The 27,463-nt window shown below is 42.9% G+C and overlaps 1 protein-coding gene across 1 annotated transcript; it reads right to left on the reverse strand.

The window, feature by feature from the left end:
* Window positions 1–3,671: 3,671 nt before the first annotated feature.
* Window positions 3,672–27,248, reverse strand: LOC119900991 (leucine-rich repeat-containing protein 52-like). Its single transcript, XM_038716368.1, has 2 exons — window positions 25,997–27,248; window positions 3,672–12,410 (listed from the first exon to the last, which is right to left on the reverse strand). Exons 1-2 carry the CDS (start codon window positions 26,643–26,645, stop codon window positions 12,064–12,066), a joined length of 996 nt encoding a protein of 331 aa, XP_038572296.1. The 5' UTR covers window positions 26,646–27,248; the 3' UTR covers window positions 3,672–12,063.
* Between the last annotated feature and the right edge of the window lie 215 nt (window positions 27,249–27,463).

The raw sequence follows: 27,463 nt of genomic DNA on the forward strand, positions 1-27,463 counted from the left end.
TGGTCTGTTGTTTTGCCCTCCAGATCACGTGTCACGTGATTGAAAAATGATTTGTCTCCCTGTCGTCTTCCTCTCCCTCTCCCCCTGCCTGTCCGAAGCAGGTGTGGGAATCCTGATTTACAGGTCTTCTTAACAATACTCTCAGGCACCACACCAGTCAGGTTGGCCTCGCCCCAGTTTCTCTACAAGTTCAAAGGTTCAGTCCTGGAGGGAGATTAGACGACCAGTCAGCAGGTCAGCAGGTCGAGGTCAGAAAGCCAAACGTCTGCTGGGGACATTTGTCCATCATTTTCAGTCAAGCTCGGGGCACAAACAGTACTGTGTCTTTTTCCATCATGATTCAGTTGTCACTACATTATGTAAACCATTGTTCAGTGGCGAGGGAAATTATTTGCATAAAGTTCTTGTTTTATACCTCACATACTTTTTTTATTTTTTATTTGGATGTTCTTAAAACAATGTGATTCTATTTACCACTTTCTTTAACCTCAAGCTAAAGTTAGAATCAAAATTCAAGGTGAAACACCTCCTAATCTAGCATCAAGATCAGGAGCATTTGAAAATAATAACCCTGGTGATGTGATGGCATCGTGTGGCTATCTCAACTTGGAGAGTATTTTTAACAGAAATCCTATGTTACAAACTGGAACAGCAGCGTTTGCATGACATGGGCACTTACAGGTGCCTTTCGCCCGAGGTCAGCTGGGATTGGCTCCAGCCCCCCGCGATGGGAGGTTTTGATGAAATATAATATTGAACTGCACTATGGGAGGTGTAGTGTTTTTGTAAACTTGAAACCTACTATTATTAAAATGACTGTGCCTGTTTCTTATGAGAATTGGGACAATCCGTGTGCCCAAGTCAGTTGGATGAACTGAATCAAAGGAATTTCCCAACAAGATGAGATGCACAACCACACTCTCAACTTCCTGTCTTTGCTTGACTTTTGTGGCTGTAGTAGAAAATATGAAATAAAATCACGATAAGGGACGATTAGGTATGCACACAGGATTTGCTATGGTAATGGTAAAAGGAGAGTACTCTCCTTGTCCTTGTTTTTCTGCCTCAGTGTGTCAGTGTGACCTGGTGACACACTGAGCTGTCAGGATCGATTGAGGCTCCTTGGAGCTGGCAGCAGAGACCAGGCCTGGCATTCTGGCTTTGGCGTGCCATGTCTGGTCTACCATCTCTCCTGAGAATGCCCACAGCCACAGTGACGCACCGCTAACCAAGCAGGGCTCCAGCACACACAGCACAAACATTTTACCTACTTAACACTTGCACAAACACATAAATACACATTTTGCACCATTAGCCGTGCTGCCATGCAAAACCTTCTCACCTACAGTACGTGCCGGGTAAACTCTCTTCCTGTGTGTCACTCTTTCTACCTCTCTCAGCTGTGTTTTTTTTCTCTTGCATTACATTAAGTGCCAAGTGAAGACAGCTCCACTGCGGTATCTGACCCATCCTGGCAGAGGTGAGGTTGGATAATAAAACCGCTGTTCCTGCCAAAAAGAGGAGAGGAGATAAGTGAGGGAGGTAAAGCGAAGGAGAGCAAAAGACAAGACAAATAAGGAGAGAGAGGCAGAGTGAGAGAAAAAACAAGATCAAACAGGAGAGGGAAGAAACACTGGGGCCACAAAGGGGGCGGAAAGAACTGCAAAAGGGAATCAGAGAGGTTGTGAGATAGGAAAAGACATTAACAGGCAAGACAAGTGAGAGAAGTGTTTAGGGTTGACAAGGTTCAAGTAAGGTTGCAGGTGTAGCAGCATTATGTACCTCCCGCCCCTCCATCCCATCTTCTGTGCCAGGGCGTTGGTGCAGAGGCTAAATCGATCACCTCTCTGCCCTCCGTCCCTCCATCCACACATTCTACTGATATATTAGGTGTACTTTTTCACATCACTGTGACACAGAACTTAGAAAAGACCCAAAGAAGACACGTTTCAGAAAGAGGGAGACCACAGTCGATTGAACATCACTATCATTTTAATAATAGTAAAAGATAAAATGTCACTTAATATAAGTTACTGCAGTTTTAAATAGCCAGAACTGCTAGTCATACAGAAGCAAGTTCTGCATAGATTCATACCATAATAGTCTGTATGTGTGTGTGTGTGTGTGTGTGTGTGTGTGTGTGTGTGTGTGTGTCTAGAAGTGCGCAAAGCAAAAGATGAGAGACTAGAAAGACGAGAGCTACTGTAAGTCAGACAACCAACATTATAGGCCAGTGATTGTTGCCAGGCTGTGTGTGTGTCTGTATAGGCCCTATATAATATAGGTCAACGACCCCAAGGTGCATTGCTCCGTGTGTTGTTTGTCTGTGTGAGTGCACAAGGTGGGTTTCTAATGTATAGAAAGTGTGTCATGTTCATGTAATTATGAAACATCTGTCTGTAGCCCTGCTGTGACCTGTGACCTCTGTGTCTCTCTCAGCTGGTCACATTCTGGGCGTGCTAGAAAAGGCGCTTGCCACTTTTCACACCTGATACTGCTTTTTTGCTTATTAATATAACCCCTGTCCACAGCCTGAAACCTTTTAAACCACGATGTAAAGCATGAACAAGAACACTAGTTCTGGTTCATTTGCAGAAATTTTAGCTAATAAATATAGAATTATATAAATACTGTCTTCACTTCAAGTTTTAATCATACTACGATATGTTGAATTTTCTAGGATGGACATCTAGCATCTATCTTTTTAGTACAGTTACCTACTGGTTTGTTTCACACACAGTCCACTCAGCATCTACTGAAAGAAATGTCTCTGTCAGGTAAAGGTGTTCAAAAGCTCCTCATTAACTCTGAGCACTCTTTCTATTGTACGATAACCAATGTTAAGAGAAAACTCCAGTATTTTTCCATCTGGGTCTTATTCTTGCAATTGTGGCCATTCTGACTCATGCTAACTTTGAACTTGCCAAACTACTGTTGGCCTGGTAGATCCCTGTTTAGTCAGCTGCAGAAGCAGAGGGAGTACCTTCTGTGTTCAGGCTATTTGGTATGACTAAGAGACAAGCATTTGAATTGATGTATGTAAAATTCAAGTTTATTTGGAAAGCTTTGGGAGGTTTGTGCTGCTTGCGGCGATTTATGTTCTGTTGCTGGAGTCACATTTCCTGAATCTCTACAACAGAGGTGGCGAGTGCATAGTTAGCAAGACCCATTAGCCACAATGGACATGATTATGATGAGACCCAGTTTGAAAAATACCAAATTTCACTGTAAGTCTCACAACTATCCTTTCCAGCATGGCCATCTGTTTAAGGTGCTGTCCTTTATGCTACAACCATCAGTGAGTCCATGCTCTTAACACCATTCAAGGGCAAGCAAGCAGAGGGAATCCTGCTGACAGCTATGCCCTCCTCTGCTCCCACACAATGTAATCTACAGAAAGGCTTTTATGCTAGAAAGTGTGTGTATGTGTGTGTGTACGTGTGTGTGTGTGTGTGTGTTTGTGTGTGTATGTGTGTGTGTGTGTGTGTGTGTGTGTGTGTGTGTGTGTTTGTACTTGTACTTCCTACATAGTGAGGACTGTAACAAGAGTGAGGACATTTTTGGAAAGTGAGGACATTCTGGCCGGTCCTCCCAACTTCAAAGGGTTGCTTGAAGGTTAAGACTTGGTTTTAAGGGTTAGGGTAGAATTAAATTTAGGTTAGGGTTGGCATTTTAGTTGTGATGGTTAAGGTTAGGGTAAGGGTCCAGGGAAAGCATTACGTCAGTGAGGGTCCTCACAACTATAGAAGTACAAGGATGTGTGTGTGTGTGTGTGTGTGTGTGTGTGTGTGTGTGTGTGTGTGTGTGTGTGTGTGTGTGTGTGTGTGTGTAGCGTATAAGTGGGGTCACGTTGAAAGTGATGCATACACAGAAATTGAGAGTTGACTTTTCATAAAATAGCCCAATGAAACAAGAACGTGATCTCTACTACAGTTTTGTCCACTGCAGCCCTGCTGGTAATGGTGAGTACAGAGGATGTAAAGGACAACATAAAGACATGAACTGGTTCAAAAAGAAAGGATCCACAAAGAAGAAAATGCTCATCTCACCCCTGGAAGGCTGTTTTATGCTGTCTGTGCATGTGTGCCTGTGTGTGTGTGTGTGTGTGTGTGCAATGATGGGATGTATTATTGACTTATTGCATTAGATGGTCTCTGTGCTTCATGCTCACGCTCTAACATCACCCTCAGAGAAATAACGGGATCAGACTGAACGCACAAACTCAGGCACACACCCACACACACTCACAAACACACAGTAATGGTTGTGAGAACACAAAATGTTTTGTCTCTAGCATTGCTTTTGTGCTTCTGGGCTTTTGTGTTCTTATACTACACACTTGCTGTTTCTGTCTGTCTGTGTCCGCCTGTCTGTTTGTTATCCTTCCTGTCTCTCTCAGAAGGAAGCTCCAGAGCTGTAAGATCCAGCAGGCAGAGTTTTGAGGGCCGCATGACGGATTAGCCTGCTCTTTGCAAGTGGAGTGGCTGGCATCTTGGCAGCACAAGTGAAACGAAGGGATGTGGGGAGTGGAAAGAAAGAAAAAGTGGAAGGGTAGAGTGCTGTGAGCCAAGCAGGTGGGAGTGGGGTGCAAGGACAGATAAAGAGGGGAAAGAAAAGTTGTCGAGGCGAGAGACGGGAGTGAATCATTCGTGTGTGCATTCACTGAAGTCGTCTGTGAGCCTCTGCTTCTTGCTCTAAGCTCCCAACTCCATCCCACTGCCCACTGTTTGTGTTTGTGTCTGTTTTTGTGGTGTGTGTGCAGGGGGTCAAATATCTGAGTAATGGAGAGCCACACATGACAGACAGATTGTGTCCAATATACATTAAATTGATTTATAGAACTGAGCATAGCCAGGCTCGAAGATTATTGAGGTCTACAGAAGTGTTGAGTTTCCCTGTGCACTGTGTGATTGTGAGAGAGAATCTCAGTTTCTCTGAGATTGCTCTCACCATCCTTACAGAGTGGAGGTTATCTGAAACTGAGCCTCTACGAGCTACTGCAGCAAAATGCACACATACACACATACATACACAAGTATCATTCTCAATGGACATCATGTAAAGTTATTATCCAACTGAAATTAAATTGCATTTTTCCACAACATACATATCTACACTGTAAATCACTTGTCTTGTGTTCAGCTTTGACAAAATATGAGAAACCAAAACAGAAATGTCAATTTTATATTTTTTGGTTTCATGATGGCACCCCAAGTTTAGCATTAAAACATATTGATTTAGAAACATTTAGGTCAACTTAGATGGAGACCTTATTTAGCCAATGAAATCTTGCATAAAGCAGTAACGTCAGCGTTCGATCAGAGCCAGACAGCCGTCTGCTACATAACACAAGAGCTGCAAACTAACAACCCACATTAGCTTTCTTGCTAAGGTCTCCTTCTTACCTAACTTACCAACATAAACACACATCTTGATCTGCACCTTAGCTTGTTGATCTAGTGACTAAGCAAACATATACACAGCTCCAGCACATTCAACAGCATGTTAACATACCTGTAAATGTCACTTGGGTCCGGTTAGATGCTGGTGTGGTCAATACCACAAACAACAGACCGTCTGGCCATGACATGTAGACTACAGGTCTGTTTACTTTGTCTCTCATTCCCTTGCAGGGACTTTTTGATTTACACATATGACTTCTGTCAGTATAAGACTGTGAAAATATGTTTTTACAAAGACCACAAACCAAAAAGTAGCCTATATGACATCAAAACTTTTTATCTCAATGACTGAAGCTAACGTCAAAGAACTTACATGATGTGATGAAAGGACTGAGAGTTTTAAACAATTATGGGTCAATTAAACACATTAGGTTCAGGAGATAAATTTGTGTGTGGAACAAAACGATGTCATTGAGGAAATGAGGACATAATTTTTCAAACCCTCAAAATGCATTGGACTTAGAGTATTCCACTAGTAGTGGACTTTTTTTTTTACCAAATACATTGACTAGACACTGACAGACAATAGTGGTTACCTTTTAACTTTTGGATCAAAACTATTGCTAGGAGCAATTCGTTAGTCGCTGGATATTAATAGGGACACATCCTACTAAATTCTATGCCTGTGTAGACACCAACGCCTTCCGGCCAGCTCAACTCGTGATTACCCTGGTAACGTCAATAATACAGCAAACACTCATTGAATAGCTTCTCTGTCGGAAATACAACAGAAGAGCAACTGCTGTATCTGTTTACAATACAGCCAAACAAAGTCACATTTTAACAGAGAAGTCGGTCAAAAATAATTGCAAATTTCACAATTAAAGCCACCCCGTGTTTCATCAGTTGAATGCTTTTAATGCAAACTAGCAGCAGTAGGAGATATTCACTAAGCATTAGCAGTAACTTAAAAACTGCATTAGTTATAAATGAGATAAAATTGCATTGGATTACGTGCATGCATCATTTTCTTGCGAATCTTGTGCGTAGGTAGGCAATGTGAATGACAGACTTGGCCACTAACACTACCATGTAGAGAGATAATACAAAAATTACATACAAAATATAAGTATATTCAATAGCTAATGCTGAAAAAAATGCAGACCATAAATGGTATCAAACTTAAAGCTGATGAACTGACAGACCTATAGATACTTTTAACGCCCTGAATTAATGCATTCCAAGACTCATTATTAGCACGTATGTATGAGTAAAGGAAGAAGAAGTGTTTTGAGACAATTAAAAGATTTCCAGTATATGTGTTATAAAAATTCTTACAACATTTAACTGAGTAGTTTTTATTCATGAATTCCTGTTCTATTGCAGCACAAGAATTCAAATCACTTTTTCAGTTTTAACAAGTAAAGTCTTAGAAAACTACTTTTCATCCATACTTCATCCTTATGTTCTTTATTGCTTATGATTCATGATGTACAAAACTAAAGAAAACTCTAAAAGGAACGACAAAGAAGGGACATAATATGCTTTACTTCAGCAGATATATCAGAAATCCCATATTGGACAAACACACACACATTCACTTACACACAAACACATACAGTGAGGACTGTTCGGTCTCTGCAGGTCTGTCGCCTCTGAGGACATCTGCAATCTGCAGCTCTAACACAGCACCTCTGATCTCTAATCAGCAGGCTAATGATGTTTCCTCCTCTGTGTAATAACGTATCAATGTACCAGACACACGGACAGTTACACACACACATACGTATCAAGAGATGATTAGGGGAGGGGAGAAATTACAAAGCAGCCCCTCCCTCTTATACATCACTTGCTTACACCAGCCGCAACCAGAACACCGCCCTCTGCAATGATTTTCTGAGCAATAACACGTCGATTTCTTTGAACTCCCCGGCCTTTACACTTTTCTCCAGCGGGCACGAATAATAGCTGCACTGACTCCAACAAAACTCCAAGCAGTCTGAGTCCAGGCACTGTGAATATATGTCTATACAACTTTTAGCTCCTTCATAGATTACAGAATACACTTTTTCCATTTGTGCACACAAACACCTTCTTAGATCAGAAGCATTTTTACTCTGTCCTGTGTACAGTGCTGTGAACTGTTAACACCAGAATAGCCCCAAGCACACACACAAACACACACACATCTCATCCTTTTTGCACACTGACTTACTCCCCTGTCCTCTGACCTACTGCTGGTAAAGAAATGTACTTTTTCTGTCTGCTAAACAGCTCTATATTTGTCGCCAGCGTAAAACCGATGATAGCTGCGCCTTCCAAATAAGGAACCACTGTGTTTATGGGATATGTTCAGGTATGTATTGGTGAGGTCACGCTCTTGTAGGTCAAATGTCTTTTTATAAATGTGATGTAACATAAGAAGGATTGACACCAGCAATCTGCAGGTTGTTTAAAAGCATGTATGCCTCTAAGCTTCCCCTTGAACAAATGATCTGATAATGACAGCCTAAAGATTGTGTGTGTGTGTGTGTGTGTGTGTGTGTGTGTGTGTATGTGTGTTTTGAGTGTGTGCGTGCCTGCATTGTGTGAAAGCTGATGACAGTGTCAGATTGAGAATGAAAGGGAAGATAAGAGGATGTAGTGATGCATGGTAAGAGAGACCAAAACAGGAGTGTTAATGTTCTTGGGCCTGCGGCTCTGACTTTAGCTATGACCTTGGGAGTTATTGTTCATGTGGGTGAGTCTGTGTGTTTGAGAGAGAGAGAGAGAGAGAGAGAGAGAGAGAGAAAATCTATGTTTTAATGAGTGAGGAAGTGCGATACCCTACAATAAGTAAAGAAAACTGTTGTCACTCTTCTTTATCCACATAAAGATATACCGTCACCATAGCCATAAACATGCACGCATGTATGCACAAACACACACACATACACACACACACATGCACACACTTGGCCAAGCCCTCTGGAGAGTTATCATTTAACCATGCCCATTCATCCTGGGCATTTGAAGCCACTCAGCTCAGAAAATTACTAAAAGCCAGACTATCATTCAGTCTTCAATACAGCTGCTAACTACATCAGTCAGGATGAATTCACGTTTCTGATGGTGACCTCGATTGTCCCCAACCCCACCTCAATCCAGAGTTTGACGTTTATCATCTCTAACCGCCCATCCGTCCCGTGACGGACAGGGAGGAAGCGGAGCAGGAGGGAGGAATAGGGGTTTGGATCAGTCTGGGCTCATGAATCACTCGTCCATGCTGCTCACAGAGATGCTCTGCGATTGCTCTGCCCCACTTAAACACACTAACACAATCACGCATACATGAACACACACCACACACACACACACACACACAAACACACACACACACACACACACTCTACTACTACTACTCCAGAGGCCTATTTCCACACTGACAACTGATCTATAGACTGCACGACTGTAACATGAGAGCAACCAAGCGAGGCTTCCAGTCACATAGTGTAGAGTCATCGTTAGCTAAACGACTCCATCAGCCTGACACTGACTTCATGTGCAGCCGCAACAAACCTGCCCCACTTCTGCAACTATTGTAGGTTGGAGACTGTGTAAACTGGATGAGAAACTACCGCAATGTGGCTTGCAGCACAGGAAAGTGTATACACACAGAAACATGAATATAAACACTCATACAGTGCACACAAGATATGAGACAGTAACATAATGTCGCTATAGGTAGACTTTTTGTGCCCATCTTTTGAGAGGAATGAGCTTAAAAAAGTAAGTTAACACCAGGCTGAAAAGCAACGTTTCACTGCCCTCTCTGGTTGAATGTGTCAGGTCTGTTTCATCTTTCGCCACACCCGGCGTCAATAAGTGTATTTCCATCCACCTGCAAATTGTGAACCTGAAATTGAAAACCTGAGTGGAAATTTGAAAAAAAATGTCAAAATATCACAAAAAAAGAGAATGATGCTTGGCTGAGGTGGAAAAGTTGGTGTATAGATAAAAACTAAATGTGATGACGTGCAATGATAACGCTCCATCTGTCATGTTTTCCACATGGTTTTTCAACATTTGAGGCTTGACTGACACTCTTGCATAATGGTAGAGGATGGAAACTGGCATTCATTTGCATTTAACTCTTGCTGATTTTCATGAAATTTGTTTTAAGTGTTCTGCAGTATTTGGATGACAGTGACCACACCCAACAGTGATGTCGCAGTGTACTGCCACACCCCAGAGTGCACTTCTACATCACTGAAGCGAGTTAAAAAAAAAACACTGGACAGCAAAAAAAAGATTTTCAGGGAGGCGTTAAGTTGATCTTTAAAGGTACCCTGTGGAGTTATCAACAATAATTATTTTTACATTCAGAATTAACTGCATAAATGCATTTGTTTTTATCCTTGAGGCCTAAAAATATGTTGCATTTTCTTCCTTGTAAAACATTTGTGAAGCTGATTTTAAAAAAATGTTGTGAAACCTGCATTGCTTACATCCATGTCTGCTAACTGCGTTTCTTGGCGTGTTACTTCCAACAGCTGCCATTTAAAACAATAACATGAAACCACCACCAGGACAACACGTTCTCACTCCCGACTCGTCACATATTGACGCTTGGTCAAGGCCCTTTGGCGTTGCCTTCTAACAACCTGGGTACCCCTTTTGCGTCATTTACTGACGTTTAGGGCTCCGTGGTCAAGTTCCGGTAAAATTAGCAACAATAAATATGCAAAGTCCGGTTAGACTTTCAAAATAAAACGCTAGCGTTTTGAAACTTCACCAATTTGAAACATAGCGTTATTAAAGTCATGAAACGTTGCAGTTTGGTTAGGTTTAGCCACAGAAAGTACTTGGTTGGGTTTAGGCAACAAAACTACTTGGTTAAGGTTAGGAAAAGATCATGGTTTGGGTTAAAATAACTTACGTCACTCATGTCATTTTACGTAACTTGCCTCAATCATAGACAGTATATTACTGGACGAAGCCACCTGATTTGAATGGAGAGCACTGAAGCCAGTTTTGGAGCATTAAAATACTACAACAGTGCTACTTCCTCTTGGCATCGGTGTCTACTGCGCATGATCGCGCAGCAAAACTGTTTAATGACGAAAATACTGTAATTCTGGTAGCAGCAACGCTGAACAAACAAAAGTCTTCTGGCTCAGTGTGTTTCTCTGACTCGGATCGACACTGTTTAGTCAGCCCACATACGAGGCTCACCTGCCAAACACCAATGCAGCGTCACTGATGGCCGAATAGTTGTTTTAGATTCACTAAGAGTTTATAATCCAAGCAATACCGTTACATCTCTCATGTGCGACAGGATGTCACAGGGTTTTGCCGTCGTTTTTGGGCCTACATGGAACCGTCCATGCAGCATTTGGTCGGCTTCACTATTTTATCTGTGGCTTACCCCCCTTGGCCAAAATAAAATTATTTAATGTTGACTTTTTGTTTCACACTGGCATGAACCCGCTAACCTGGTTCAAAGTCCAGGTTCTGTCCCTCCATCTACCACAACCACCTCCTTACTCCTTACTGTTCTATTAAATATCATATACCTTCCTTTACCATCAAAAAACTATGGCGGTAAAGGGATCCCCAGTGTGTCCCAAACTGACAACTATGGCTCTTGACTATGTGTCCATATGTGACGACTTGGGAGTGAGAACAGGTTGACCAGGAATATAAATCGTGTCACTAGTGAGCTCCTGCATGTAGACAGAGCACGAGATACAAACAAAAAACGTTATCCCTTAGAACCACAAGTGGTTAAAACCTGCACATGGTACCTTTAAACGTCATAACCCACATGGAAATCCCACCAGTACCTCACCAGCAGCAGGAACCACGTCTCCACTCTGTTAACATTATCTATCTTTGTTCCATAATAACAGTGAGTTAGTTTTTACATTCAGATTATTTTAACATATCCCAAACCTTTTCTGGACAGATTCTGTCAATAGGAGACAACAGTGACACTATTTCAAGTGAGTTGCCTTGAGGCATTCAGTAAAATCACTCATCTTCATAGTGAAATGTACTAGTTTTCCCTTTTTATTATAGTAGAGATAAGGCATCACTCTCTTTGTGACCCCCAATACCTTCTTTTCTGTATGAATGTACTGTGTGTGTTTGAATGTGTCACTCACATAACATATCTTCATATAATCATCAATTACAGAACATTAGGACTTCACATAGTATGCAGGTCCATCAGCCCACTCAGAGAAACCAGCAGCTCTGTAGAGTTTCTGTGCCGAGATGAGCAGTGTGTGTGTGTGTGTGTGTGTGTGTGTATGTGTGTGTGTTGTTGTTGTTGTCTGTTTGGGGGTTATTGCTCTCAATAATCTCAGAGGTCATTCTGTACTCCTGAAGTGAAGGCATAGTCATCCTTATTGCTGTCTCTGTCTGTCTTTCTTTTTCTCCAATGCACACACACACACACACACACACACACACACACACACACACACACACACACACACACACACACACACACTTTCTGTCCAAAACGGTGAAGGGCATATTGCGATATCTATATCTGGAACAAAGAGAGACAGTCAGATCTTGGTTCATTGCAGAGCCTTTGGTCTTCTCATTCTGGTTCTTCCTCTCTGTCCTATTTCTCTCATCATCCCTCCTCACGTTGTTTTACATCAGTCTGTCACACCTGCATGCTGGGCTTGCTCAGATCCCCATTCCCCTGGTTCCCTCCTCCTCCTCCTCCACCTCCTCCACCTCCTCCGCCCATCCCTGCTCTATCCTCCTCGTCGTCGCTGTCCATGTCCTCGCTCTTCCTTTTGCTGTAGCGCTCGTACAGCACCATGAGCACGCCCATCACCCAGGCCGACACTGTACCGGCCGAGAAGATGACAAAGCCGATGGCGATGAAGAAGAGGTAGTCCCAGTAGCCCAGGCCTTGATGGCAGTCTGCCCGCAGCTGCATGCCGACCTCCGCCAACCGCTGGCCCGCCAGCTCTGGGGGATTGTGGCAAACTGTCTGGCCTTCATCTGGAGGAGAAGGAGAGAAAGAGGAAGGAAGAAAGGAAGGAAGGAGGAAGAAGAGAGGCAAAGAGAGAGGAGATTAATGAGGAAAGATATAGTATAAAAGAGAGCAGTGGTAGAGAATAATCAGTATATATGGTTGAAGACGAAGGGCAGCGTATTAGGGGAGAGAAGAGGGTAAGAAAAACGTAATTACTCTTGAGAAAAAGGTGGACAACGACAAAAGCCAGAACACACACACACAAACAACAATAACAATGCAGTGATAACCTTTGTGATAAATGATCCCGAGAGAGGCTATAGTACTAGACACAACTCCTCTGAGTAATGCAGGTCTTTGGCGTGTAGGACATGGGAACATTATTATGCTGCGCACACGCACATGCACACGCACACACACACGCGCGCGCGCGCAAACACACACACGCACACGGATGAACAGGAAGGTGGCTAGACTTGACTGCAAGCCTCTTATACGTCAACCTCTCCCACCCCCTCACGCAAATTATTATACACACTAACAAATCACTCTGCAGCGGCGGAGAGATAAGGAGACGAGTGTTTTCCCTGACAAAAACATCTGCTGCTCATAATGAGGAATATGATAATCAGCTGGGATGACTTTCGACCACACGGTGAGGCAGAAACACAGACACAGCGAGCGTTTTGTATACTGTAAAATCTTTATATATGGCATTTGATGCTTTGCCACAGAGAGGTCAAAGGTCAGGATTCAGTGTCTTACTTAAGTAAGCAGTACTTCTCATGCCCTGCTGCATGTTCTCATTCTGCTACAGTGACTTTGCAGCATTAGCATATACAGTACCCTCACGTATATTAATTAGTAGGAATGCGGAGCGTTAAAACAAGCTGAGCGGCTTGCTCTGTGTATAGCTAATGGTGCGATCAGAGATAAGAGGAGGGCAGGACACAGTGAGCGCTGTTTTCTATCAGTTCATCTGACTTCATCTCTCGTTACGAGCGCCGCTAACTCCATCCTCTTTCTCTCCCACCCTCCCTGCATGCCTAATTGCAAGATAGGGGGAAAAGCTGGGAACAAATCTGAAAGACAGATAGACAGGGGGCTTAAACAAGTTGAGAATCAGAAGGAGCGATGACAACGACGCACTAAAAAAGAAAGATAGGAGGGCAAACAAACGCACAGAGAGGAGGAACAAATTGAAAATATTTGCATCCACACACACTCAAAAGATAGGACAGATGATGAGAGAGGAGAGAACTAGATTTGGCTGCAGTCCTGTCCGCTGATGGATTATTGCTGTTAATAATGTTAATTAAACTGCACTCATCTACCAATAAAGCCAGAGGTCTGAACATGGAGATGAGCGATGGGGAGGGATGGCAAGAAGTTGGATATGATCTATACTTCTGCCTCGACTACTTGCCAGGGCTTTGCGAGAGCAGCAGCAGTGTAAGAGGAAAGCTGGAGCTAGAAGTTGTAAAACCAAAGACTCAAGAGTCCAGTTTGGTATCTGTACATACGGTACACGTAACACAAATTGACTTAAATCCATCCTGACAAATTCTTAAGCGCTTAATTCTCGTAATATCCAATGTTGCCCCGAGCTAACCCTGCCAGAGAAAGATTAGTCTGGTATGTCTGAAAGGGTTCAAAAAGTACTCATTCAACTAACCTGGTGTTTTGAAAAGTTTATTTTTTACAAGCCAGGTGAGAAAAATGACTGCAGGGGCATGATAAGGTTTGTGATCAATACTTAGTGATCGCCTCACCAGGGGGCTTTGTCTGAGACCTGAGGAGACACGTCGCACTGATTCTGCTGTCACGTATGCTGACATCCTGAGAAGTTATAAAAGGTTAGGATCATGCAGACTGTCGACAGATTTACAGTGTGTGGATCAGATAGCCAATTTAGTGTGTTTAATGTTAATGTGACAGCTTTCCCTGTCCGGGCAGAAATAGCAGGTGAGGCCAGAGGGTAATAACTAATTAAGTTGGCATTATGCAAGACATTATGGTGATTAGAGATGTGCTAAGATTACTGTACAGTCATGTAGCAACAGATAAACAGAGGATGACCCAGAAGACGCATGTAACATACTCAGCAGACGCACTGTCTTACCCCAGTTTTAACTGTCCCTCAGTGGGAGAAAGGTCTTGCAGAGGCTTCCCCCAACTGTCGTTTCATATTCTCCTTGCCCTTGTCTCCACTCACTTTTTCTTTCTATCTTTCAGCACACTTACTCCAGTGAAAAGGGGAACAACATGTGATTCCGTCTGAGGCTGATTGTGCGCAGGAGTGCACAACCAAATTACAACATTATACACAGGTATTGTTATACAGCAGTTAAGCTTCAAAAATGGGACTCGTGGATGATCATAACTGTTGGAAGTGTGAAAATAAAGCAGGTACTTCCATTACTCCATTTAATGTGCTCTTTTGTTTCTCCTTTTTGGAAATAAGTCATCAAAGGTATTTGAGAGTGGTTGCATGAATCGCTCCCCAGATGTGTCCATTAGCAGACAGGTCACTTCTATCATGCTTTAGCAGGGTTTGTTGGCATTTCTAGGATACTTTACTACTACTGCTGAATGGTTAAAATGAATGATCTTTTGACTCTGATCACAAGAGGATTTCTACAAAGTGTAGTCTCATTTTTTAACCTATTTAAAGAAGGAAATGTAGGAGGAAGTAAATATGCCTACTATTTTTATTGTGTAAATGAGCTGCCCCACTTTTGTTCTATTTGTGTTGTTTTTTTATTTTGTCTCATTTTATTTGTATCAGCTACTTTTTTGTGCTCATATTTGTTCTAATTGTTCCATTATATTTACTTGTCTTTATAAGTTGAAGAAAAAAAACCTTAAAATTACAATGAACATCCTTATGCCTCTCTCTTATTTATTCCTTTCACGGCTCTCTCTATTTATTTTCCTCATTTTATTTCTCTCTTTGTGAGGCCCCTCAGTTCACATGGTCCCTCCGTCACTCTGTCACCATCTGTGACGGTCAGGGCTGGCTAGCTGATGTGCTCAGTGTTATTACCCTGCCAAGCTTGCCTCAAGCCAGGTGTGAGGATTTTTTTTCTTGTGTATGCGTGCAGTAAGGTTTGTTTGCTGTCTATTACCTCTTACAATATAACATTCATAGTTGAATGCTGGAAGAAGGAGGTACAATCAGTGACTGTACAAACACACACCACAGCGGGCAGAATCCTCAGGGTATTTGGGTCTCATCTGTCCTTCCTCTGTCTCTGTTTCCTGCACCTTGCAACAATTCAGACTTTGTGCTCAGCTCTTGGCTGTGTGTTACTGCTGTCTGGTCTCCTCTCAAAGAAAAGCTTGATGAAAGCCAAGACAAATCTCTAAAACAACATTACAGCAGAATTTGACAGGTGTATTTGAAGTTTTACAAGTATTTTAAGCTGGTGTTTTAAAAACTCTCTCATAAAAATGTTATTACTGTTCCTGTCATTGTTGTCCTAGAGACCATTATTCTGAAAGAAGACCCATTCTGGGCCTTCACCCACAGCTTGGGATGTCCCAAACTGATGTTCTGGATTCGTATTTAGGCTAATTAAACCATGTGTTAATTAGAAGTATCACAAATATCAAGCCTTCTCAATCCTCAGCTCTCACTTTGCCTTTAGCTCAATGACATTTTCCAGCGCTTTATCAGTGTCCAACACTGTGAAGTGCAGGTGTTTTTAAAGACTGCATTTAAAAGTGCATTTGAGCTTTTACATGACAATCTAGGAATCCATTACTGAACAGGGAATCTGTGTGACTATGTAACTTTTGTTTAACAGCCTCTGCTGCTGCTACAAGTAACGATTATGAGACAATAAGCTAAAAAAAGAGCTGAATGTGAAGTTATTGTCACAGTAGCACAAGTGGAAAAGAGTCATAAAGTTTAAAGCAAAATGTTTGCTAACATTAGCCTCCATAAACTACTGGTCATCATACCAGACCAAGTAAGGCAGTAGCAGTTGAACCGCTGAGGGACTGCTGAAGATTGTGTTATTTCTTCTTTCAAAAGTTACCTAGTCTCTCTTTAATAGCGATTAAAGAAAAATGTGTTATAATTTTTCTGATTTAGGCTTAGGTTGTACCAAGTTAAGGTAAAGTTTAGGGTGTGAACTGTTCGGCTATTATGTGTGAATTAAGCATTGGCAGATAATATAGAAGAGACGTGTATATCAGGTATAAGGTTTCTTTGTCTACCAAATATCAAGGGACAAAAAGGCCTCTGTATTTCCCACGGCAAATACATTTTTCCTCGGCCACCAAGCATTTGTGGTTGCATTTTAAAAAGAATTCACGACTGCCTCCTATAATCAGAGATGAGAGAAAATAATTTGAGTATCACTGGAGAACACAGGAAAAGGTGGCAGTCGGGATGATTCATTCTCCGTTCAGTCTCACTTCACCGTCTGTTTATTTGTCACTCAGTGTTTTCTCACTCATCCCATCACTTAGGCTGGGAAACCACTCAGACATCATTCTGGCTGAATGCCCCTGACATTTTCAGTGTTGTCGCATTTTTTCACCAAACCGTTTCCTTCCACCAAATCTGGTCTCAATTAAATATTGAAGGACAGTAATACTCCTATATCATAATATCCAACATCCAATATTTAAGATATTCAAACCGAGTCCAGTTTTCTGACTGTGTTTGAGTTAACATGGCAGGAATGTTTTTGCTTAGCTGTTTATGATTAACTTATTCAAATGTCTTATTTAATTTAAAGCTGCAATTTAAAAAATCTGTCTTTAAATTGTTTTTAAAAGAGCCAAAACGTTTTTAATTGAGAGTTTGGACAGTGTCTAGGCCAGCACTGGCAAACTTTGGCTAAAATGTAATATAAAATGTACCCTTATGTCAACTTCCTTTGACTTTTATCCCATTCAGTATGCTTCCAGAGAATTAAAACACTCATAAACTTCCTTTAAGTCTCTGCATGTGCAGCCCTCTTAATATTATTCTGTAGATACAAATTTAGATGTACCTCAGGAACTAAACCGCAGGACATTTTCAGGTTAGAGAGTGTGTGTATGCATGAATGAGAAACTCAGAGAGAGGATGAAAGAAACAGGGATAGAGTTGTGCGTGTCCTCTTTGTAGCCGCAGCGTATCATGAATGTACAATCTAATTCCAGCAGTTTCAGTACAGTGGTTGAAGCCTTGAAGAATTCACACTCTGTTGCATGCCTGCTGCACTGCAGCTTCCATATCCCTCCACCTTAAACAAGCACTGGAGCTGGAAAATCCTGCAGCATAAGATGGAAACAGGATGGTCCCCACTCTGCACCCTTCTGATGAGGTAGTCTGGTCTGAATATTAATCTTCGGCAATACATTTCTTCTCTTGCCCTGCGCATACTGTAGTTGGACAACATGTCACTGTTGCCGGTCCCTGCTTTCTCCTTTCGACACCAGGGCAGGAAGCAGAGCGTGGTGGCCACATATCTGTCCTCACTGCTCTAAGACCCATCATTTTTCTTCTGTGCATGGCACGATGTTCCTGTGTTATGGTAAAATTACCAGGGTGCTGGTCAGTAGTGTCAGTGTGAAGTATGCCCCTGGCCGGACACAAAGCCCTGCGGCTCTGTGACACGCCAGGGGCTATAATGACAAAAATAGTCGTGCAGCAGTAAGCAGCAGTGATTGGAGGAATATAGACACTTTACTTACTTATAGATAGTGGCGTTACACATGCACTCATACTGAAGAACAAGCACGCACACACACACACACATACATTACACACACATACATTACACACAAGTGGAGCTTTCTAAAAATGTGCATGGGGACCTTAATGTTTTTCCTCAAAAAGCAATCCAGTGAGCACAAGTGTGTGTTTTTATACATTTGTAAGATCAGTGTGTGAGAGTTGCTCTACGAGTCGCTGCCTTCCACCGCAGCGGTGCGATACATCGTCAGCTGGATGCTTTCCAAGCTCGGCACTGACACACTGACAGAGAGCAGGGCTCATCACCTCCCTGGAGGAGGGGCCAGAGTCGGGGCAAGATGCTACTGAACAACATCGCCTACTCTTTTATGAACTTCACTCTGTGTTCCACCGACTCGTTCCCTCCTCTCTCTGGCGCTCGACACATAAAACAGGAACGAGCAGCAGAATAACAATAATTTTTTAGGCTTTTCGGACTATACTGTGAATACAAACACATCCACAGACGCCTGCGGCCACAAAGTAGTAAATAAACTGGTTAAAGTGATGCATTACACAGACATGCATGCATATAGTATGTTGATATTAAACAAGTACTGATGACCAGAGTCGTGCGGTAGTAACCTCCGAGGTAGAGCCTGTCCTGGGACCTAGGAACAGAGCTATTAGTTGAAGTTATCTAGCAGAGTTTCCGGAGCAGGACCACACCTCAGTCATGCCACATCCGACTTCCCTGTAAATACTCACCTAACCCTTTCCTCCTCTTTTGCTCTTTTTTTCTGCGCCCCACCCTACTTCTCTCTCCTGTGTCTTCTTCTGCTTCCTCCTCTCTGTAGGGTCATGAGGAGTGTCCGTCACGCCCGGGTTTGCCACGAAAGCCTCCCCACAATGCAGCAGCAACCCAAGTACAAGTGAGTACAAACCTCGCACATCATTTTTCTGGGGTTTTTTGTCAATACATCCTTTTAAATACATCTTGGTGATGGTGTGGTCCTTGCAAGTGAATTATCAGATAAATTATGCATTAAGCATATGATAATCACTATATAGGAGGAGATGAAAGCTGTAGACACAAGCATCTCCTCATCCCCTCAATTACAGGGAATTAACCAAAGCCTACTGTGAAATTTACAACTTATTTTACATGTCAAGAAGATCAGTATTCAACCAGACAACCTTGGGTGAAGTCTCAGGTGCTCTGTAGCTGACCGTGACCTCTGACTGTCATGATCCTGTCTGTGTGTCTTGTTTGGGAGTCTGAGTTTAGTTCGATGTCCTTAGTTCATGTTTTGGTGTTCATTCCTGGTCCTTGTTTGTATTATTGTGATTTGGTCTCCTCTGTACTCTGGGTTCTAGTTCTGTGTTCTCATTTAGGTTCTGGTTCTTTGTAACTTGTGTGTGTGTTTCTGTCAGCTTGGTTATTCACTCTGCCCCATGTCTGCTTGTCTAGTGTTCTCTCTGTTTCCCCCTGCTGTCTCTCTGCCTGCCTGCTTGTCTCTCTGTCTCTGCCTCGTTAGCCCTGATCCCGCTCACCTGTGTTGCTCCCGCCCCGCTCGTTAGTCCCTGTGTATATGTATGCCTGCTTGTCTCTCCAGTCTTTGTCACGTCCTTGCGTCTAAAGTTGAGTGCTCCTGCCTGTTCCTTGTCTTCCTAGTTCTGGATTATTCCCTGTGTTTTGGATCGCCTTGTGTTCTGGACTACCTTTGTTGGACTTTCCCTCGAGCTCCTTGTAAGCCTGTTTAAGTTAGTTTTTTTGAGTTAATAAACATTTTTGGACTGCAACCTCCTCGCCTTGCCATTGTCTGCATTTGGGTCCTCGCCCCAGTCTGCACTCAGCGCCCCAATCCATGACACTGACCTCCCTGTGAAAGCTGGCAACTGAAAATATGATCTGAGGAATTATTACTGAAAACATCAGATCATAATGGGCATTGATGTCCTCCTGCCTGGTGTCAAGAGAGCCCAGAAAGCAGCCCTCTCATTCATTTGGCTGGAGGGTCCCAACACCGGTAGCTCCAGCAAATCAATGCATTATCATCTGGTGAAGGAGCTGGACCAGGCTCAACAATGTCATCTGGAAAGAGACTACAAGTGTACATTCTTGATAGATTCCTTTGTAGCAAGAATGCCGTATTTCTACTGTTTAGGTTGCAATCTTTGTGACAAAAGATAAAATCTTTTCTCCCAGTATTATAAAACACTCCCACCATTTGTTTTATTCCAGGGCTGACTGAGTGAAAAGTGACATTTTTTTAGCCATCTAGGCAATGTAACAATTATGTGTTAATAGGACTGGGCAACAAATCAATGATAATTATTGTTATATAATATTCCTCAATAACAATGTAACAAAAGTTCAATATATCGTCAATAAATGTTTGACTTCATTCATTTAAATCAAGAACAAATTGGCACTTAATTTTTCTATTAAGATATTTATTTAGTTGAGGAAAAGGGACTGAAAAAAGATTTTACTTAATTATACTAAAAAAAAAAACACTGTTTGGCAAGTGATTGGCATGTTCTGACCATAAAGACAAGTTTAAAACCACAATTAACAATCTGGTTTCTTCAAAAAGCAAAAATTAGCCTTTTAACTTGAAAGAAATAGTGATTTGACATTTATCGTCATAATTATCGAATTAACGAATATGAACATTTTTATTGTGAAAAGATTTTTGGCCATATCGGCCAGCCCTTTGTGTTAGTGTCAATATTTCAGGTCCTAATGACACCCGGAAATAGGATTTGTTTTTCTTCAAGGTTATGAAGTTATTCGGATAACTAGAAGGTGTTCGGATGTGGGACTTGGGTTGGTTTTTCTCTATTAATCTGTTTTAATTTAAACTTAACTTGTTGATGAAAATCACTGATTTGGCTTTTTCCACCTAATCTTTCTATTGCTCTTTTAACATGTTGTTTGTCTCATTTTAAGGATATTTTTTGTCAGTTAGTGATTTTTGCCTAAGGTGTTTAAGGCTTGGCTGCCCTTTTTAATTAGTTTTTACAAGCTGTGATTTTAGTATAAAAATGTTGTTGTTTCATGTTGTGAATCCAATACCTGACTAAGGTCCATGACCACAATGTGATAAACCTAGTGCTGACAGTGTCCAGGAATTGAATCTTCTCTTTCATTTTTCTACACACTTGTCTACCAGGTGCATTAGACACAATTTAGTTTGAAATATCAATGTTGAAATGAAATGCTGAAAGAACCTTTCAACCAAATTTAAAAGGCGACTGCTTACTGGTAGCCTGTGATACAAGTGAAAGACTTATTGGGCTCCTCCTCTCACAGCAAAACTCAAGTATCTCGCCGTTTGATGAGCTAAACGCATCATACTTATGTTGGCTAAGACTAAGAATAGCTGACCTTTTTTTCATCACATCCACTAGGGCTGAATAACATACTCCTTCTCACTCCACTCCTCTCAAATACGGCATTAGTCAGATTACCACTATCTTCTATTCCATCATTTCTCCGTATGATCCCTCCATCCTCTGGCGGAGAGAGTGAAGGTCAGTAAGCAACAGCTCTCTCTCCCTTCTTTTGCTCCTCTTATCAGTCAGTTTCTCTCTTATCAGTTTATCACCTTCCACTTTTCATTCCCACTTTGGCACCTTAGCATTTAATTCTTCCTTCGTGTCTCCCCTTCAGCCTTCATCACTCCCATGTCCTTCTTCTTCTTCTTCTTCGCCCTTCCATTTATCTCAGTTTTGCTCTGTCATCTTAACACTCTCCCCTCTCTTTTCCAATTTTTATTCTCTTGGCTCGAATATTGGTTTGGACACAAACACATTGCAGGTCAGGCACACACACTCACACACCTGAGCAACCTCCCCTCTGTGCCTCAGGTGATCACATCACAAACACACCCACACAAGCATCACATCAATCTTGGTTTTAAGTTTGCACCCTTGAAATGCACACAGACATAAAAATACATACAGGCTACACTACACAAGTGGGCCAGTTGAATTTGCTATGCTTCTCCGCACCAGATGGGTCGGAGGAGTTGTTCCAGCTGATAAATAATGTATCGTCTACCTGTATTACTGTAAACTGAATCGATACCTCCTTGTCATAATGAATGTTTTAATGGATTTGAGTGACAGATCTGGGGCACAGGCGATTTGTAACTCTTCTGTCTGTTTTTCTGTTCTTTCTCTGTAGCTCTCTGTTGCAAAGTCCGTCTTACTAATCTGTTTGCCTGATTTTTCAGCCCTTTCTGTCTAATCTCATCTTTCTGTCTTCTATTCTTTCTCTCTCCTCTCATGTTATTTCTCAAATAATCTAACATTCACTTTCATTAAAGATACATTAAATGCAATCGGTGCAAAAACCTGACTACTCTAATTTTTCCTTTCTCTGAACCCGCGGACCTCTGTTTCTTTTTATGAATATTTAACTCTTGCCCCTTGCGTGGCCCTTTGCCTTGGCTCTTTGCCTCGGGTGTCTGAGCTGGCCAGGGCAGCTGACGAGCAGCCACAAATACTTTCCCAAACACTGGAGCCATAACACCACCAACTCTGCCAGCGCAGGACAAGCCACTTACATTATGTGTATTTCGCCAAGGCACTTGTCAAACTCAACCTACGGCGAGTACAGCGAGTCATTTAACAAGCTGAAATTCCATTATGGAGGACTGATAACAGGACAGAGCACATGGGACAGATGTGACGTAGAATAGAATATACAAAATTTGGGGACGATAACCACAACAAATAAGCTCTGACCATTCTCCTTCTGCTTCTTTGACATGTGAGTATTCAAAACCACATGACAGTTAACAGAAAAAGAAATGGAAATCTTGACTAAATGTGCCAAACACAGACAAACAGCAGTCAGTATAACCTATAAAACTGATGTTACCCATCTTTTTAGCAATGATTTAATAACATGTAACTCATGATAAGGTTTATTATTAGCTTAATATAGTTAATGACGGTGAGCATTTTTCACATTTTTCCTTTATTAAGTAGATTGCCATTATTTTATTGATTTATTTGAGTGCAGAAATCCACAACACGCCGAAAATCTCTTGTAAAGTCAATATGGCTACATGTTAGCAAACTAATGCCTGAATACACTTCGTCCAGCATCCAACATTAGCATTCATTTGGAGTTAGTGTTTCTGGCCACCTGATCACTCTTCACTCTCTATTTTTCATCTTCAACCAACTCATGAGAAAAATGTCTCTTTAGCTGCTAAATGCTCCACTATGCTAGTACAGTACAATGGGTTTGTTAGAATCTCTTTTAGCTAAAAACAGCTCAGTGAGGTTGATGAGAGCAGTGAGACTGAACAAAAAGAACAAAGTTTCAAGCCATAAAACGAAAAACAATGAGCTTACAATGCTGAGACGCTCCATAGAGCTGAGGAAAACTGCAGGGTTGCTAATTCTCTATGTGAGCAGCAGCTTTCACATACAGTTTCACACAGTCATTGGATGCCTTGTGAATATAAAAATGATTTTTGCAGCTTTAATTTGAATATCTTTTTCTCTCTTTTATTTATCAGCATGTTTTTATAACTTAACAACTCTTTCTTAATGGTATTCATTACTGACCTTCTGAACTTGAACTTCCATTTCTTGTAATATAATTTGTCTCACTGTAAATAGTTTAACATCGTATTATGTGGCACATAGCTGGGTCAGTCCAGAAAGACCTAATGAACACACCAAGAGACGCTGACCTCCACTAGCTCAGACACAACGTACTAATGTCATAAAGAATATTTTGTCTCTTTGTTATGGACAGACACAACTGAAATGCACCAGCCAAAATTGCAATTGGTGGCTGCCAGAGTCAAGTCATGTCAGCCTTTCTCAGTGACACATGCCCTACAAAAACACAAAGATAAGGACAAACTGAGGTAAACACAAGAAAATGCTAACGCATGACATAAAAACTGACTACAAACTAACAATCAGGCATGAACACAAGATGTTTCTGCCAACAGTCGACACAATCAGCAGCACTATCAACTTGTCCTAGATGAATTAATAAGTGAAGACGTTGCGCACAGACACACAAACATACACACACTTGCAAGCCCCTGATTCATATTCACGCTGAGAGCTAACAACAGCTGGAATCTCTGTACATTAGACTCACAGCCCTGCAGTCAGATTGGAGGGCATCCACAACCACAGAAACACCTTACATGATCTCTCACACACACACACACACAGGTTCACTTGACCCCATTCACTCTGTTAGACCAGTTACTGCGGGTGTTTATGTGCGCCATATCAATACACAATTTGTCAGTCTGGGAGACAGAGTGTGTTCAAGGGGGTGTATAGTAGTTTAGTCACATTTATGACTTTTTAAGTGCAGCATGATGTGGAATCCAGCTGTAATTTTCGTGGTTATTAGTTGGGATTTTAACCAGTCCAGGTGTGTGTTATCGCCTGGCTGTGGGTGTGTTTTGCCACTTGAAAAGCCCTTCTCTCTTTGGCAGAAATGTTCTTGTGTGAGGACTGAGCTTTTGGCAGATTTAGCAGAATAACAGCGCAGAGTGCGTACAGTTAAGTGTGAGCTGTGTGTGTGTCTGTATGTGTGCCCGTTTTTGAGTGTAGCCTACTTCAGTGCGGCGTGGAAGTGAAGGTGGATAACAACTTGGAGGAGCTGCTGTCTTCAAGTGGCCTTCCTCTCAAGCTCCTTGTCCCCTAATCTCCTTCCTGTTTCCCACAGGCCCTGGCCTAAGGGTCTTCCCTAACCTCCAGCTCACACGTTGACACACACATACTTAAGTGGGGTAAGTCACTTGCATACACGCACACGCTGTTCTTAATGGGAGCATAGGAGTCCAGCTTTTTTGAGCACCATCATTAACCATCTGGACTGAAGGGCCAAAGCACACCCCTGTGCAGGCTGTGTGCGTGTTCAAGTGTTTGTGCAAACGGGAGGGGCTAGCCAGAAGGAAAAAAAACAGCTACAAAAGGACACACTCATCCCCTAAGCCTTATCTCTGCCTTCAGGCCCCGGAGAGACAATGCAGTTAGATCAATGGGATGCACACTGACAGCTATTATAAGCAAGGCCACATTGTTACAAGGCATAACCTAGTTCACCTGCTTAAAACTAAGCTCAATTAACATTTACAGCAGAGATCATCTCCACTTGCCCTCGCTGAGAAGGTCGCAAGGCACGTTGTTGGGTGATTTCTTTGTTTGCTCTAATTCAATACCCGGCTATTTAAGGAATGGGCGGTTAAGGTGGCTGGTGCTCTCCTGGTAACTGTAACACAGATCTGCTGATTTGTTGGCTAAACTTGAGACATTATTGAGACATGAAGGGGATTGTATCTCAGAGAGAAGCAGGGGAACGAAATCTTCAGATTACTCTGACTCTGAGGTCAAACCATTAGTTCTGGAGAGTGTGTGTGTGCGCGTGCCTTAGAGAGAGTCTGCATCTGCGCACAAGTCTGAGCGCATGTGGAATGTGTGTTTGCATACATCACAAAGTAAGGAGAGAGCAATAGAGCAATAAGTAGCCCACCGTCAGGTAGGCTATGACCAAGCACCCACAATCAAATTATCTAAATGAGCTGATGTGACAATAACAAATGATAAGACCTTGGAGCACCTTTGGCTCACAGTTTTTGCAGGGGAATTGTTTTGTTTACTTGCCAGGAAACTGGACAGCAAGAGGATCCTGCTTCCAGAGCCAAATAAACAAGAGACCATGTGCAAGAGGTCTGACTGTTGCCACCTGAACAGGAACATGCATGGGCTTATAGACCTCTTTTTGGCAAGGGATACATGCAGGATGTGTTTTGATTTTCATTATGGACTTCCACTGCCAGAACAAGTGTTCAACTTTTTTTGACAGTTTAGATCACCCTAAATGTATGTGTGTGCCAGGAATGAAAACTATGTGTTTTTAATTTATTTTCCCGTCCTCACCTTGGAACTTGAAGCCCTCTATCTGCACCCAGAGGCAGAGGTCCTCCGTGTCACAGTCGCAACTCCAGGGGTTGCCGCTGAGCCCCAGAGACCGCAGAGCAGGGAGGGCGATCAGGCTGCTGATGTTGAGGGCCGTCAGGTTGTTCCGGCTCACATCCAGCACCTGCAGAGCCATGTTCTCCGAGAAGGCATCTGGGTGGATCTCCCCCAGACACGGGTTATCCGTCAGCCGGAGCATGACCAGAGACGCCAGGGGCCCGAAAGTCCGGTCCTCGATCTGCAGCAAAGTGTTGAACGACAAGTCCAGGTATGCGAGTTTTCGCAAATTCCCAAATGTGGACTCGGAGATCTCGGTCAGAGAGTTGTTGCTGCAGTCCAGATAGACCAGGTCGGACAGGTAGTTGAGCTGCAGCGCCGGAAGGTCCCCGATGCGGTTGTTGGAGATGATGAGCTGCCGGGTTGCTAAGGGCAGGTCATTGGGGAACACGGTGAGCTCCTGCCCGGCGCACTGGACCACCAGCTGATCGTCGCACACGCACCTGTCTGGGCAGCCGGCTGTGAGAGCCGGGGAAGGGGTCACCCCCATCACGAAGATAAAGAGGAAGAGGATACGGAAGGACTGGGCGCTGGGCTCAGGCAACAGACGCATGACGAGGCCACCCAGAGCGTCATGAACTCGGGCTGAGCTGGACCAGGACTCCCCGGCGCTCTCCGGGCATCCTGCATGAGTCTGAGGAGCTGTGAGAGAGGCGAGGTGGCTGCTCTGAGTGTCTGGCTGTCGCTGCCTGAAAGCCCGGCTGCTGTTTATATCCAGCCTCTCTTCTCTCTCAGAAAGACTATCGGTCAGTCACTCACACGCACTCTGGCGCGCCACGCATCTCGCCACGAGACATCATTTCAGAAGGTGACCGAAAGACGCGTTTTGCTCTGTGGGAGAGCTTACCGGGCTTAGTCCCGCCTGAGGAGACCACAGAACCACTGGATGTTGGCGATCGCCCCCTCGGTGACTCATCTTTGAGAATAGTTGTCGCCGGCGGAGCGCATTGTTTATTTACTTTCCAAACAAATGCCGTGACTTGCCCAAAATTGATTGATTGAATCCTGGATATCGACTCCCCGTTCACAAACGTCGTTGGCTGTATTGGTCTGAGTGTGTGTGTTGGGGTCTGTGGTACCCCACTGTCCAGCAGACAAGCCGGTTTTTCTTAGGCGCGCGATGGAAAGTGCGCCCTTCCACTGCGCTCTGACAGCTCTGTGTGACTGTGGCTCTCTGCTCCGCTGTAGTGACAGGGCTCTCTGCGCTCCCTCCCTCACCGCCTATCCATCCGCACAAACTGCAGCTCTGCACACACACACAAGTAGCCTACTGTTTGTGTTGTGTGTGAGTTGGCAATGGTGTGACTTACAATGCTGCCGTCACCAGGTGTCGCTCTCTTGAGACGCCCGAGTATACAGACTGCTTGTCCG

Source organism: Micropterus salmoides, unplaced genomic scaffold (genome assembly GCF_014851395.1).
Source record: "Micropterus salmoides isolate LMB-PRFRI ecotype aquatic unplaced genomic scaffold, ASM1485139v1 Ms_hic_scaffold_13, whole genome shotgun sequence".
Lineage (NCBI taxonomy): Eukaryota > Metazoa > Chordata > Actinopteri > Centrarchiformes > Centrarchidae > Micropterus > Micropterus salmoides.